The sequence below is a fragment of the Schistocerca piceifrons genome, chromosome 1, assembly GCF_021461385.2.
Source record: "Schistocerca piceifrons isolate TAMUIC-IGC-003096 chromosome 1, iqSchPice1.1, whole genome shotgun sequence".
NCBI lineage: Eukaryota > Metazoa > Arthropoda > Insecta > Orthoptera > Acrididae > Schistocerca > Schistocerca piceifrons.
The window spans coordinates 120,707,620-120,722,140 of NC_060138.1; the positions used below are offsets into that span (position 1 = coordinate 120,707,620).

At 37.6% G+C, this 14,521-nt stretch overlaps 2 protein-coding genes across 43 annotated transcripts in view; both read left to right on the forward strand.

Moving 5' to 3' along the window:
* The first annotated feature begins 298 nt into the window (after window positions 1–298).
* On the forward strand, window positions 299–10,312 carry LOC124796825 (E3 SUMO-protein ligase ZBED1-like). 42 transcript variants are annotated; one of them, XM_047260736.1, is made up of 29 exons: window positions 299–798; window positions 1,742–2,751; window positions 2,867–3,535; window positions 3,617–3,686; window positions 3,857–3,927; window positions 4,043–4,111; window positions 4,233–4,297; window positions 4,419–4,483; window positions 4,597–4,665; window positions 4,787–4,851; window positions 4,965–5,035; window positions 5,149–5,217; window positions 5,339–5,403; window positions 5,525–5,589; window positions 5,703–5,771; window positions 5,893–5,957; window positions 6,071–6,141; window positions 6,255–6,323; window positions 6,445–6,509; window positions 6,631–6,695; window positions 6,809–6,879; window positions 6,993–7,063; window positions 7,177–7,245; window positions 7,367–7,431; window positions 7,553–7,617; window positions 7,731–7,799; window positions 7,921–7,984; window positions 8,080–8,202; window positions 8,299–10,312. In XM_047260736.1, the coding sequence occupies exons 1-3, from the start codon at window positions 612–614 to the stop codon at window positions 3,518–3,520; spliced, it is 1,851 nt and encodes a 616-aa protein (XP_047116692.1). In that variant the 5' UTR covers window positions 299–611; the 3' UTR covers window positions 3,521–3,535; window positions 3,617–3,686; window positions 3,857–3,927; window positions 4,043–4,111; window positions 4,233–4,297; window positions 4,419–4,483; window positions 4,597–4,665; window positions 4,787–4,851; window positions 4,965–5,035; window positions 5,149–5,217; window positions 5,339–5,403; window positions 5,525–5,589; window positions 5,703–5,771; window positions 5,893–5,957; window positions 6,071–6,141; window positions 6,255–6,323; window positions 6,445–6,509; window positions 6,631–6,695; window positions 6,809–6,879; window positions 6,993–7,063; window positions 7,177–7,245; window positions 7,367–7,431; window positions 7,553–7,617; window positions 7,731–7,799; window positions 7,921–7,984; window positions 8,080–8,202; window positions 8,299–10,312. The 42 variants fall into 42 exon arrangements, with proteins under 42 accessions (XP_047116692.1, XP_047116705.1, XP_047116707.1 ...); XM_047260749.1 differs by having other exon boundaries at window positions 8,080–8,150; window positions 8,355–10,312; XM_047260751.1 differs by having other exon boundaries at window positions 7,921–7,981; window positions 8,080–8,150; window positions 8,355–10,312.
* Window positions 10,313–14,092: 3,780 nt separating this feature from the next.
* The window catches only part of LOC124787216 (KAT8 regulatory NSL complex subunit 1), a 265,281-nt gene continuing 264,852 nt past the window's right edge, over window positions 14,093–14,521 (forward strand). The window contains exon 1 of the mRNA XM_047254326.1: window positions 14,093–14,351. The gene's annotated coding sequence lies outside the window, so the exon portion shown is untranslated. The remainder of the gene's footprint in view (window positions 14,352–14,521) is intronic.

A 14,521-nucleotide genomic window follows, 5' to 3' on the forward strand; every position in this document is an offset into this window, starting at 1 on the left:
TGGGCCTTCGTTACTTTTAGTATAAACAATTAAATAAAGTTAATGTCCGAGCCGTGGCTGATAGGAGCTGCAGTACAGGCATTAACAAGTACAGTCGATACCTTGAGCCACCGCCTTACGCGTTAATTTAGCTTGGAGGGGTAGTACAAGGAGAGTTACTAAGGAATTCGAGCGACTATGGAAATAACTGTCAGAGATCGGTATTCTCCTCTGCTCTGACAGTTATCGACGTTATCGTTATTGGCTCGCAGTTCTAGTTCTCTGGCAGTTATCGGGCTACCACCACAGATAACCTGGACGTTGGTAACGGAATAACTGTGTGTCTAGACGTTCCTGACTCGGTGACTTCAGTTAAAGGTCGTAGATCCCGGTGATATTTCCAGAGGGGGTAGTAACTGGAGCGAACAAATATTTTCGTACTGGGCCATCGGGGAGAGGGGATGGCAAATAACGGGAATCTATTGTCTCATTTCTCTGCAATTCTTGGTGTTCCGGAACACTGGAACAGGTGTCACTCTCTTTCCGGCCTTTGGTTGCGTTAGAGGGTATTGACTTTCGTTCCGCGTTCTTGTTTTTCTTTGTGTTGTTGCTTACTACCAATAGTTGCCAACATGAAGAGGTCGAGGACAAGCGAAATGTGGTCATATTTCGAAATTCTTGATCGAGAGTTTGCGAAATGTACTTTGTGCGGTAAGAAATTATCGTACAAATCGACGACGACGAATTTAAAGAAACATCTCCAGAAATCACATTTAATTGTGGATTTCTCTTCACAAAGACCTTCGGAGCTAGATTTGGGTGAGTAATGAAAAAATATATTTATTGCAATTACGGTTATTTCAGTGCATGCATAATCATTTATTTTTTTATTTTATTTTTTTAAGATAAGAGCATGCTATACAGTGTGGTGCTTTGTGCATTTTTACACGCAAGTTTTCATTTGTCGTGACTACTTAAGCTGTCGATACCACCGCACCTGTTTGCCTTGACATTTTCAAACATTAAATTATGTTGCATATGGTGCCGGAATACTTAATTATTTAATTCGAAGTTATTGTTACAGGTGTAATAACGATAGTGCTAATAAAATTCCACTGTGTGATATATGAACTGTCGTCTCGCAATTATTAGTAACTAATCGGATAGCGGATTGTATCAGCACTCATTCCTGTGTATCATTTGTTTGTAACCCTGACGATGCCCGTGGGGGGGGGGGGGGGGCGGGGGGGGGGGGGAGAATTAGATACCGTTTCATATTTTAAAATTTTGAAAAGGATAATTGTTTTTAATGGAGTCTTCAACTGAATTCCATAAATGTTTTAAATTTTGTGGTGAAACTTAACCCAAAAATTTGACACATTAATAGTACATGTGACTTTCCACAGTGACAGTCATATTGAATATTTTGAAGTTCAGGGCCCTACTTATACATCAGTATTTGTTTAAAATATGATATGTCAACAACAATTAAGATATTTTTCAGGGTGGAAATACAGTACCCTCCCTTCCCCCCAATACACATTATTGAAAATGAAAATGTGTTGGTGTTGCTAGGATTAAAGAAGAAACTTGAAGCTATAGTCATTACTAAAACTGAGTCAATTGTCAACTTGCATGAAGTAAATATTCAAGCTGCAAGTACCATGTAGAATACTGTACGCAAACAATGTAATATATATCACCAAAAATATGGCATCATTTCTATTGTGCTTATGCTGATATGAAACCTATTTTTCTCTAGGTGAATCCCTTCCTGTAGAGGTGATCCTTGGCACCAGTAGTGTGGAAGAGGAGCGAGCTGCTCCAGCCCCCTCAATGCAGCAAGGTGTTCAAAGTTCTATGACATCGTACCTCTCCAAAAGGATCGGAGTGAATCAGAAAAAGAAGATAGATGAGCAACTTCTTCAGCTGTTCACTAAAGACTTCCAACCATTTTCAGTCGTTGAAGATTCGGGGTTTCGGGGTTTTGTGCGGGCCCTTAATCCTGGTTATGAGTTACCAAGCAGGAAGCATATTTCAGATGTAATGCTGCAAGCAGCATACACAGCAGCAAAAGAGAAAGTGGTAGACAAACTGTCAGCTGCGAAGACAGTTTGTTTGACCACAGATTGCTGGACATCGGCAGCAAATGAAGGTTACATGGCGGTGACAGGGCATTTTGTGTCTGAAGATTTCACCTTGCAATCGGTGTTGTTAGGATGTTCCCAATTGTCTGGTGCACATACTGCTCCAAATCTGTCGGCATCTCTAATAGGCACGACAGATAACTTCAGGCTGACAGACAAAGTTTTGCTGGTTGTGACGGATAATGCACCAAATATTAAAAATGCAGTATCCATTTTAAAGTGGAAACACTTTGGGTGCTATGCACATACATTGAATCTTATTGTTCAGAATGCACTAAAACATTTTGTGTCAATTCAGCAGAAAGTGAAAACTATTGTAGCATTCTTCAAGAGAAGCTGCAAGGCAACAGAAAGACTGCTGACATACCAACAAAATAATGGGGCAGGTCATGTTAAAAAACTGGTGCAGGAGGTGCCAACAAGGTGGAACTCTACTCTGTATATGTTGGAGCGAATAGTTGAAATTAAAGATGCAGTGAAGACTTCACTTGTACTATTCACAGTTGATTTTGAACAACTTACCGACGAGGAATGGAACATCTGCTCAGAACTCTGCTCTGTGTTGAAGCCATTTGCACAGGTTTCAACACAGCTTAGTGCTGAGTCATATCCTACTGGCAGCCAAGTAAGTTAAGCAGCTTTTTTTCTTGCTAAAATGTTAGCTGTGGTATTATGGCATAATCATTTCTTTCTGAGATACTGTACTGTTTGTGTTACATTGAACTTATTCCAATTTTCAGGTTATTGTTCTGACAAGGGGATTATTATCAGTGTGTGCAGAACTTTTGAAACGGCCATTTAACAGTGTGACAAGGACTATCATTGAAGAATTAACAAAAGGCCTGAAGGACCGTTTCCACAATGTAGAGATGAGCAAATCTATAGGAGTAGCCACTCTACTAGATCCACGGTTTAAATCTCTTGTGTTTGAAAGCCGAGTTGCAGCAGATAACGCAAAGAAACAGCTTATTGAACTAGTAGCACAAAAGATGGGTGACAGAAGACTGACAAACACAGGCCAGAGCCATGAAACTGTGTCAACTTCAACCACCACTGATCCCTTGTCAGTATGGGGTGTCTATGATGCAATTGTAAAATCAACACAGCCCCAGGGCACTCCTCAGTCAGCTGCTATTGTGGAAGTACAAAGGTACATGGACAGCCCAGTTATTAGTAGAAGTGAGGATCCACTGGCATGGTGGCGTGAAAATCAATATATTTTCCCACATATTGCTAAAGTGGTGAGGGAAAAATTCAATATAGTGGCCACTTCTGTGCCGTGCGAAAGAATATTTTCTAAAACTGGTATCATTATAAATGAAAGGCGAACACGGCTGAAGGCGTCCAAAGTTGAAAAACTTATATTTCTAAATATGAACAGTACTAACTCCTGAATTTCCTGTTACAGGGTACGTGTTATTTATTGTATTTAATGAGAGATTACTGGTCCCAAAATATGGTTTTCTTATCTTAGATGTTTGTTTCAGTAGTGGATTCGAGAGGCACACCAACACCAGCAGATGAGTCTCAGTTTAATACTTGGGATATTATAACAGTAAGGTAATTCTAGTTTGGGTACATTTTTGGCATATTTAATCTCTCCCTTAAAATGGAGATATAACTGTACGGCATAGCATATATTTGTTATGCTACATTAAAAGAGTACTAGTGGTTTTGTGTTGAAGTGTAATGTATATTGTCAGTCAGTAAGTCAGAGCACTTTGTTCCAGTTATAGCTCCAGAAGTCAGTCACCAGCAGCAGATGTCACACAGTTATAAAATGGGAAACTTGAAGAATAAGGTACTAATGGTTTGGATACACATTTGGCAAATTTCACCTTTCACTTAAAATGAAGGTACAGTTACAGTCCTTAAGAGCAAACTGGCAAATGGTAACTCAAAGCTCTTTGTTCCAGTTATAGCTCCAGAAGTCAGTCACCAGCAGCAGATGTCACAGTTATAAAATGGGAAACTTGAAGAATAAGGTACTAATGGTTTGGATACACATTTGGCAAATTTCACCTTTCACGTAAAATGAAGGTACAGTTACACTCCTTAAGAGTAAACTGGCAAGTGGTAACTCAAAGCTCTTTGTTCCTGTTACAGCTCCAGAAGTCAGTCACCAGCAGCAAATGTCACACAGTTATAAAATGGGAAACTTGAAGAATAAGGTACTAATGGTTTGGATACACATTTGGCAAATTTCACCTTTCACTTAAAATGAAGGTACAGTTACAGTCCTTAAGAGCAAACTGGCAAATGGTAACTCAAAGCTCTTTGTTCCTGTTACAGCTCCAGAAGTCAGTCACCAGCAGCAGATGTCACACAGTTATAAAATGGGAAACTTGAAGAATAAGGTACTAGTGGTTTGGATACATGTGTGGGAAATTCAACTTCCACTTAAAATGCAGGTACATTTGAAGTGTGTAATGTAGTTTGGCAGTCAGTAACACATAGAACTTTGTTCCAGTTATAGCTCCAGAAAACCGCCACCAGCAGCAGATGTCACAGTTATAAAATGGGAAACTTGAAGAATAAGGTACTAGTGGTTTGGATACACATTTGGCAAATTTCACCTTTCACTTAAAATGATGGTACAGTTACAGTCCTTAAGAGCAAACTGGCAAATGGTAACTCAAAGCTCTTTGTTCCTGTTACAGCTCCAGAAGTCAGTCACCAGCAGCAGATGTCACACAGTTATAAAATGGGAAACTTGAAGAATAAGGTACTAGTGGTTTGGATACATGTGTGGGAAATTCAACTTCCACTTAAAATGCAGGTACATTTGAAGTGTGTAATGTAGTTTGGCAGTCAGTAACACATAGAACTTTGTTCCAGTTATAGCTCCAGAAAACCGCCACCAGCAGCAGATGTCACACAGTTATAAAATGGGAAACTTGAAGAATAAGGTACTAGTGGTTTGGATACATGTGTGGGAAATTCAACTTCCACTTAAAATGCAGGTACATTTGAAGTGTGTAATGTAGTTTGGCAGTCAGTAACACATAGAACTTTGTTCCAGTTATAGCTCCAGAAAACCGCCACCAGCAGCAGATGTCACAGTTATAAAATGGGAAACTTGAAGAATAAGGTACTAATGGTTTGGATACACATTTGGCAAATTTCACCTTTCACGTAAAATGAAGGTACAGTTACACTCCTTAAGAGTAAACTGGCAAGTGGTAACTCAAAGCTCTTTGTTCCTGTTACAGCTCCAGAAGTCAGTCACCAGCAGCAAATGTCACACAGTTATAAAATGGGAAACTTGAAGAATAAGGTACTAATGGTTTGGATACACATTTGGCAAATTCCACCTTTCACTTAAAATGAAGGTACAGTTACAGTCCTTAAGAGCAAACTGGCAAATGGTAACTCAAAGCTCTTTGTTCCTGTTACAGCTCCAGAAGTCAGTCACCAGCAGCAGATGTCACACAGTTATAAAATGGGAAACTTGAAGAATAAGGTACTAGTGGTTTGGATACATGTGTGGGAAATTCAACTTCCACTTAAAATGCAGGTACATTTGAAGTGTGTAATGTAGTTTGGCAGTCAGTAACACATAGAACTTTGTTCCAGTTATAGCTCCAGAAAACCGCCACCAGCAGCAGATGTCACAGTTATAAAATGGGAAACTTGAAGAATAAGGTACTAGTGGTTTGGATACACATTTGGCAAATTTCACCTTTCACTTAAAATGATGGTACAGTTACAGTCCTTAAGAGCAAACTGGCAAATGGTAACTCAAAGCTCTTTGTTCCTGTTACAGCTCCAGAAGTCAGTCACCAGCAGCAGATGTCACACAGTTATAAAATGGGAAACTTGAAGAATAAGGTACTAGTGGTTTGGATACATGTGTGGGAAATTCAACTTCCACTTAAAATGCAGGTACATTTGAAGTGTGTAATGTAGTTTGGCAGTCAGTAACACATAGAACTTTGTTCCAGTTATAGCTCCAGAAAACCGCCACCAGCAGCAGATGTCACACAGTTATAAAATGGGAAACTTGAAGAATAAGGTACTAGTGGTTTGGATACATGTGTGGGAAATTCAACTTCCACTTAAAATGCAGGTACATTTGAAGTGTGTAATGTAGTTTGGCAGTCAGTAACACATAGAACTTTGTTCCAGTTATAGCTCCAGAAAACCGCCACCAGCAGCAGATGTCACAGTTATAAAATGGGAAACTTGAAGAATAAGGTACTAATGGTTTGGATACACATTTGGCAAATTTCACCTTTCACGTAAAATGAAGGTACAGTTACACTCCTTAAGAGTAAACTGGCAAGTGGTAACTCAAAGCTCTTTGTTCCTGTTACAGCTCCAGAAGTCAGTCACCAGCAGCAAATGTCACACAGTTATAAAATGGGAAACTTGAAGAATAAGGTACTAATGGTTTGGATACACATTTGGCAAATTTCACCTTTCACTTAAAATGAAGGTACAGTTACAGTCCTTAAGAGCAAACTGGCAAATGGTAACTCAAAGCTCTTTGTTCCTGTTACAGCTCCAGAAGTCAGTCACCAGCAGCAGATGTCACACAGTTATAAAATGGGAAACTTGAAGAATAAGGTACTAGTGGTTTGGATACATGTGTGGGAAATTCAACTTCCACTTAAAATGCAGGTACATTTGAAGTGTGTAATGTAGTTTGGCAGTCAGTAACACATAGAACTTTGTTCCAGTTATAGCTCCAGAAAACCGCCACCAGCAGCAGATGTCACACAGTTATAAAATGGGAAACTTGAAGAATAAGGTACTAGTGGTTTGGATACATGTGTGGGAAATTCAACTTCCACTTAAAATGCAGGTACATTTGAAGTGTGTAATGTAGTTTGGCAGTCAGTAACACATAGAACTTTGTTCCAGTTATAGCTCCAGAAAACCGCCACCAGCAGCAGATGTCACACAGTTATAAAATGGGAAACTTGAAGAATAAGGTACTAGTGGTTTGGATACATGTGTGGGAAATTCAACTTCCACTTAAAATGCAGGTACATTTGAAGTGTGTAATGTAGTTTGGCAGTCAGTAACACATAGAACTTTGTTCCAGTTATAGCTCCAGAAAACCGCCACCAGCAGCAGATGTCACAGTTATAAAATGGGAAACTTGAAGAATAAGGTACTAATGGTTTGGATACACATTTGGCAAATTTCACCTTTCACGTAAAATGAAGGTACAGTTACACTCCTTAAGAGTAAACTGGCAAGTGGTAACTCAAAGCTCTTTGTTCCTGTTACAGCTCCAGAAGTCAGTCACCAGCAGCAAATGTCACACAGTTATAAAATGGGAAACTTGAAGAATAAGGTACTAATGGTTTGGATACACATTTGGCAAATTCCACCTTTCACTTAAAATGAAGGTACAGTTACAGTCCTTAAGAGCAAACTGGCAAATGGTAACTCAAAGCTCTTTGTTCCTGTTACAGCTCCAGAAGTCAGTCACCAGCAGCAGATGTCACACAGTTATAAAATGGGAAACTTGAAGAATAAGGTACTAGTGGTTTGGATACATGTGTGGGAAATTCAACTTCCACTTAAAATGCAGGTACATTTGAAGTGTGTAATGTAGTTTGGCAGTCAGTAACACATAGAACTTTGTTCCAGTTATAGCTCCAGAAAACCGCCACCAGCAGCAGATGTCACAGTTATAAAATGGGAAACTTGAAGAATAAGGTACTAGTGGTTTGGATACACATTTGGCAAATTTCACCTTTCACTTAAAATGAAGGTACAGTTACAGTCCTTAAGAGTAAACTGGCATATGGTAACTCAAAGCTCTTTGTTCCTGTTACAGCTCCAGAAGTCAGCAGCAGCAGACATCACACAGCCATAATGCGAGAAGCTTCAAGAATAATGTGGTAGTGGTTTGAATACATATGACATATTTCACCTTCAGTTTAAAATTGAAGTTTGTTTATATTGGCAGGTGGTAACTCGGAGCTCTTTGTTCCAGTTATGGCTCCGATAGTCTTCCAGCAGCAGCAAATGTTACACAGTCCTATAGAGGCAAACTTGAAGTATGAGGTAATAGTGTCTTGCATAGAATGGCAAACTTGACCTTTCACTTAAAATGGAGGTACATTTGCACTGAGTTTAATGTTATGACACGTGAATGGATTACCAGTGATGTATATGTAAATACTGGAATTTGTAACTTAGAACTTAATTTCAGTATCGGCTTTGAAATTTGGTCACTGGATACAACTATATTATCTTTCATGTTGATAGCAGCAATCATCAGATTGCAATCCAGTTTAGTACCTGTGAGGCATGAGATGTCAAAAATACTTGTGGGTTATTGGTAGCCTGTGTCGAGGCATGTGGCACCTCAAAGTTTGTAAGTACAGTAGCATTTTGTTTTCTGCTGTACTTAAAAATTGTTAGCTGTAGCACCCATTCTGACATTTAATTATTTTGAATTTCAAGTTTCTTAAAATAATACTGACATCAGTTTCATGTGTGTTAACACTAATCCATATATTATTGTTAATATGCTATTTTCCTCAGATATTAACTGAAATTGTTTTATTATAATGATAACAACACTTCAGCCTTTGTAGACTTGCAGTATAGGTTACCTGCTGAGAAATATTTACTGGAAGAAATGGTTTCTTTGAATAGGACCGAAAGGAATACCACTGAAAATGCCAAATGTGAATTGGTGAAACCTCTTGTGCTCAATACTAAATTTCATTTGCAAAACACAGAAGTTTTCCTATCTTTGTGGTGGAACACAACAAATTCTCATAATTTTGCTAGTTTGTATTCTAGAAAGGGTGCCAGAAATGGAAGAGTATAATTTTTATTAAATCGGGCATTAAATGTAAGTACGTTGGAGTACAGAAAGGGTGCAACTGGCCTTTCCCACTGTAGCCTGATGTGCTCCAACATGCATTTGTACTGATGTGCAGGTGGTTATAACACTAGTATCAAACTGCATGGTACCCACTTACTAATGTGACCTACCCTTGCATGATCTGCTGCAGACAGCAAGATATCCACTACTGCTCTTACTACCTGTCCAACAGTTGTGGAGGATTTTTTACCCTTGGTGCTTGCCATGACATGTTTTGCCCTCTGCCCTTAAAATCTCAATTCTTGTTACATTTTTCATCCATTTTCTATCTCCTGATGGACCTGTATTGATTAAAAAACTAATCAATGCAGAGGTGATTGTAGAACTTTTGTTAGTGGCAGTGTGGAGGGGCTCCACTCTTTAAAAAAATGAAATTACATTGTGGGACATGGAATTATTATTAGAGGCTTTCATGGACATTTTGTTTACTTAAAAAGTCAGTCATTATGCGAGGTATTTAAATGTTAACTTCAAATCTAAAACTGCATCAAAAGATAAATTTCAGTAAGTCTTTAGCAAGTTTCAGTATCTTACTTCACATGCTGGACCCTCCAACTATAAAAAAGTGTTTTGCAGAGAACAACTATTCAGATGTTAACATCCCAGAATTTGTGTAAAAGATATCCCTTACATTGTTAGTTTCATTGTGGTCACACTCTAGTGTAGTTTTATCAGCATACATTTAGAAGTTTGAAGAACATATTAAATTAATTGCTAGACATGCCTTAAGTGAATATGTTTACTACTAATGTGAGTCAGCTAAGTAGTTGATGCAAGTTTTTATGTTGTTTCTAAAGTGTCTTTAGACAAGGATATTTCTGCTGTTTGTTTCCTGCTCTTCTGTTTCAGATAACTTCTCATATATGCAGCAACTGCTGAAGCAGCCTCTGGCAGTTTATTGAAGTTCCGTGAACAAAGTGTTGTGTGGTCTGTTTGTGTAAAGTGATAAAGAAAAATGTTAAAGTGTAATTGCATATATATTTAATCATTATTTTTGCTAGTGGTAAGATCTATTTTCATGTAAATCAGAACATTGTACAATAGGTAACAACTGAATGAGGCAGTGTAGCTATTAACAGCACTGACCATCATATTCAGGAGGATGGGGTTCGCTCTGTCTGGCCATCCTGATTCGGGTTTTCCATGGTTTTCCTGGATCGCTAAGGCAAATGCCGGGATGGTTCCTTCATCAAGGCCACGGCTGACCACCTGTCCCAACCTTAAAGAGATCCTTTAAACATTGTGTGTATACCCAAATTTTGAATTATTGATGTTTGTTGTATTATGTTGAGATATTCTTGGATGAAATAAAAAAGTTCATATATTTGTATTTGTGGTCACATGTTAAATTACTGAGAAAATTGTACTGTGGTTCTGGCACCGAATTTGCATTCAGGTGCATTGGGACCCTTCGCCTGTTTGAACATCCAGATTTACATTTTATGTGGGTACCCTAAATTCCTTTAGGCAAATTCTTTTGTTGGTTCCACTGAATAGGCCATTGCAGATTACCTGCCATTTCCAATCTGAGTTTCTGCTCAGTCTGACATGTTAAATATTTATTTATTCATTCTCTTTATAATGCTGCAATGTTTTAAGTGTTACATATCATTGTGGAAAAGTCAGAATAAAATTGATCTCACATGTACATACATTTGTGTTGGTTACCATTTTTTGTTTTAACTTATCTTCCTTCCTTTTGTTCCCTGTACTCTTTAAGTAATTTGTTGAAAACCCATGAGCTCAAAGACGAGCACTTACTACCATTTTAGGATATATTTTATATACAAATATGGTAATCTCTCATGTGGTGTGGTAATGTCTTTGTTGAGGTGATATTACTGTCTCATGAACATCGGTGTCTTACATAGAACATACAGAAATTAAACAGCTGTGCAGTAATCTTGTAAGAATATATTTTAATTTTGGAGCAGGATAGGAAACTTATCTCAAGTGATACATGTATCACATCTCCTACCTTCTCAAGAAATGTCAATTTGTGGCACTACTGTGAGCACAAACACTTGCTGTCTCATACATAGTATGGAAAGCTATGAAGTGAAGTGTAGTAGTGTGTGTGCAACATGTTAATACTTTCTAGGGATTTTAAACTTACTGAAATGCCTTGAGTATTGGCGGTGATCTAAAAATGGAACATAGTTGAGTATCTTCTCCAAGTATACCCCATCACTAATGCTTGGTAGCATCATGATGAAAAAGTGCCAGTGCTGTATCAGGTCAACTTGAATACAAAGAAACTTAAGTAATTTGGTGAGACTTAGCTTTGTGGCATTAGTGAGAGAAAAATGAGTTTCCTCAATTTGTACACATCCATTGCAAATAGGCTTTTTTTCATTTCATTAGTTTTTGGCCATTGACTTTGAAACATTTTATACATAGTTTGGAGCATATCACTTTTATGCAGGAACATTGTCCAGTGTACACTTCAAACATATGTATTGCAATTGAAGCATTTCACAGAGGTATATTTGGCATGAATACAATATGCTTACAATAATCACGTCAGATACTTTGTCAGTGTATTTAAATAAAAGTATAGATTTACTTACATTTGGGCCTATTAACACTTGTGCATACTACATGAACATTTTTGAATAAAATATGCTTTTTTGTTTTCAAAGAGCTCAAGTCAGTTTATTTTCTGTTATGTTAAGCAACACTGAAAAACTCTGTTAGGTGCACTCATTGCTATGTTGAGGTTGTTATATGCAAGACTTAGCCCTTCATTTTGAGTGCTAATCTTGTCTTGTTCATGAATTAGTCTTACCTATTCAGACAGTTAACTGTCATGATATTAAACTGCAAAAAGATCAAAGCAAGCAGCTGGCATTGACAGATGAAGTGTTTCGAAAGGATTCGTGTTATTGCCTCGTGTGAGACAGAAAAAAAAAGCAAAACGTGGAATCCACAGGTAAAGCATTCCCCAGGAAAGGAAATTTTGTATTTCCTGTAGATCAATATTTTAACAGGGTCTGGTAGAGTAACTTAAGTAAAAAGTATTATTTCAGTTTTGACAGCACTTTACTGCAACAGTCAAGATCAGATTTCTGAAAAATTACTGCAAATTTGTATTACCTACGCAATACCATTAATTCATACTCTCACAATCTGGATATCCAAAGAAGAATTGTATAAAAGAGTGAAAATGTATTGTAATGACATCTGATACATTAAGCCTTATGAGATGTTAATCATTCAGAACTGGAATTCTGTATACAATAATGCCAAACATGAGAGATACACAACAAACTGAAGGCTTGGGCATACGCATTAGTCATTCTCCCACCACAAAATCAAAACCCTCACTGTAGATTAGATTAACCTGTTTTTGTCCCAGGGACACAAAAATGAGATGATTCTCATGGATGTGCAACATGTCAAAGTATAACATAAAGCATTTGAGTATAATACTTACCACCATCATCATCTGTCAAAAGATTGTCAAAATATTGCAGTAAACTGGAGTTGCTAATATGTACAGTATTAATACACTGCCAGAACAAAACATAGTTATGCACATTTAATAAATTTATCACACACACACACACAATACCTGATCTTGACTGTTGTGACCAAGTGCTGTCAAAACTGAAATATGCTGGTAACAGAATTTTTACTTAAGCTGGTCTAACAGTCCCTGTTAAGATATTCATCTATAGAGTAGGAGTTGCCTATCAAAAAGTCTTTCAAACTCTCAGTAAACCGTGCTTTATCTGAAACCAAGTTTTTAATGGTTGCTGGCAGTTTATTGAAAATGTGTGTTCTTGAATATTGAACCCCTTTCTGGTCCAAGGTAAGTGATTTTAGATCTTTATGTAGATAGCTGTTCTTATTCCTAGTATTGATACTATGTATTGTGCTATTGGTTGGAAATACTTGCAACAAATTTTATTAAAGAATAAATATACTATAAAGCAGTGGTTAGAATATGAAGTTCCTTGAACAGAACATGGTGTTCTTTTATTTATACCACAAACGATTTTTATTAGGCCTACACGCTTTTACATGCTAAAAACTTTTGCTCCGTTGATGAGTTGCCCCAGAATATGATCCCTTATGACATAACAGAATAAAAGTATGTTAACTTTTTTACATTTGTGTCTCCTACATCTGACACCATTCTAACTGCAAATACAGATTTGTTTAGGAGCTTTAGCAATTCTGTGGTAAGCCCGTCCCAACTGAATTTATTATCGAGTTATAATCCCAGAAATTTAACACTGTAAATCTTTACGATCTGCATGTCTTTATATGTTATGGGATTACAGAACCTTACGTCACAGGTCAAAGCAGACGGGTGGAATCGGACGCTTCCATTCATCCTATGTTATACACATGCTGCAGCTGGAGAAATCGAGCAGTTTTCCAACTGGCGTACTCACACTTTCAACCATATGACTATCTTTTAGAGGAGTAAACGAATCTTTCACATTACGTATATTTTTGTGTTGTATTACAAGGCAGTACACTTTATTCTATTAAGTAAACAACACAAGAAATTAAGCTCCGAATTTAACCTAAAGTATTCAGTTTACATATTTCTTCAAACTTAAAAACGCACGTTGTTAACATTTTACTTAAACAGTGCTGTGGCGAAGTTCCGCGTACTTTCTGTTGCAGCTGCGAGGATAATATTTCTTATAGCGGCCGATAACCTACATACATTTAATATGAAACACTAATAATCGTTCTAACATCAACTAAAATGTACCCGGAGTTAATAAGCTGAGGTTATGACACGATTCATACGACATTCCTGCTATTTCACACTACTCGCAGTTACACTGATAACTAAACTGATGGATTCCAACTATGTCGTTACTCGTTATTTAACTGTCGGAGTTATCGGTATTCGCTAGCGAAAAATAACTTGGCAGTTATTAATAACCGTTAACGATAACGGTTATCAAAGAATAACTGGAACTGTGATAACGGTTACTCCAGAATAACCGTTTGGCCCACCTCTACTAGAGAGGGGGGAATGCGTATTGATGTCATGAAGAGTACTTTGAAGCAATTGAGTGCCTTTTTTCTAACATCTTTACAGATTGCTTTAAATTTTGTATAAAGTATTTCATGCAATTCTTAGTATAATATTTACGTTCATTGTTTTGTTCATATCTATTTATTTGCCGGGTAAAATTTATTTTTATCATTCTCCTCACACGTGCAGTAAATGTTGTGTTTGAGTAGTAGCTCCAGGCCTTGGCCGGTCATTTCTTGTAGACGAATGTTCGCTAGCTGTTGCAGAAAGCACTACGTTGCATTCCGCCATTGTTGTAGGGTATTTTTCGTCATTGTGAAATACATGTCTTCAGATTTTTCGTGAGAAATAAAGTGAGCTTTGGGTAAGCGAGCTACGTATATATCAGTGCGTTGTGCGAATGACATTTGTATCATGATGCTACCTAAATATGAATAAATTTTCTCCTGCCTCTCCCGATTTGCTTCCTAGTGTCGTAAGCCCTGCCTTTGTCACGTGGGTGTTGTGGATGACCAAGTAATTGCCGTTAATAGT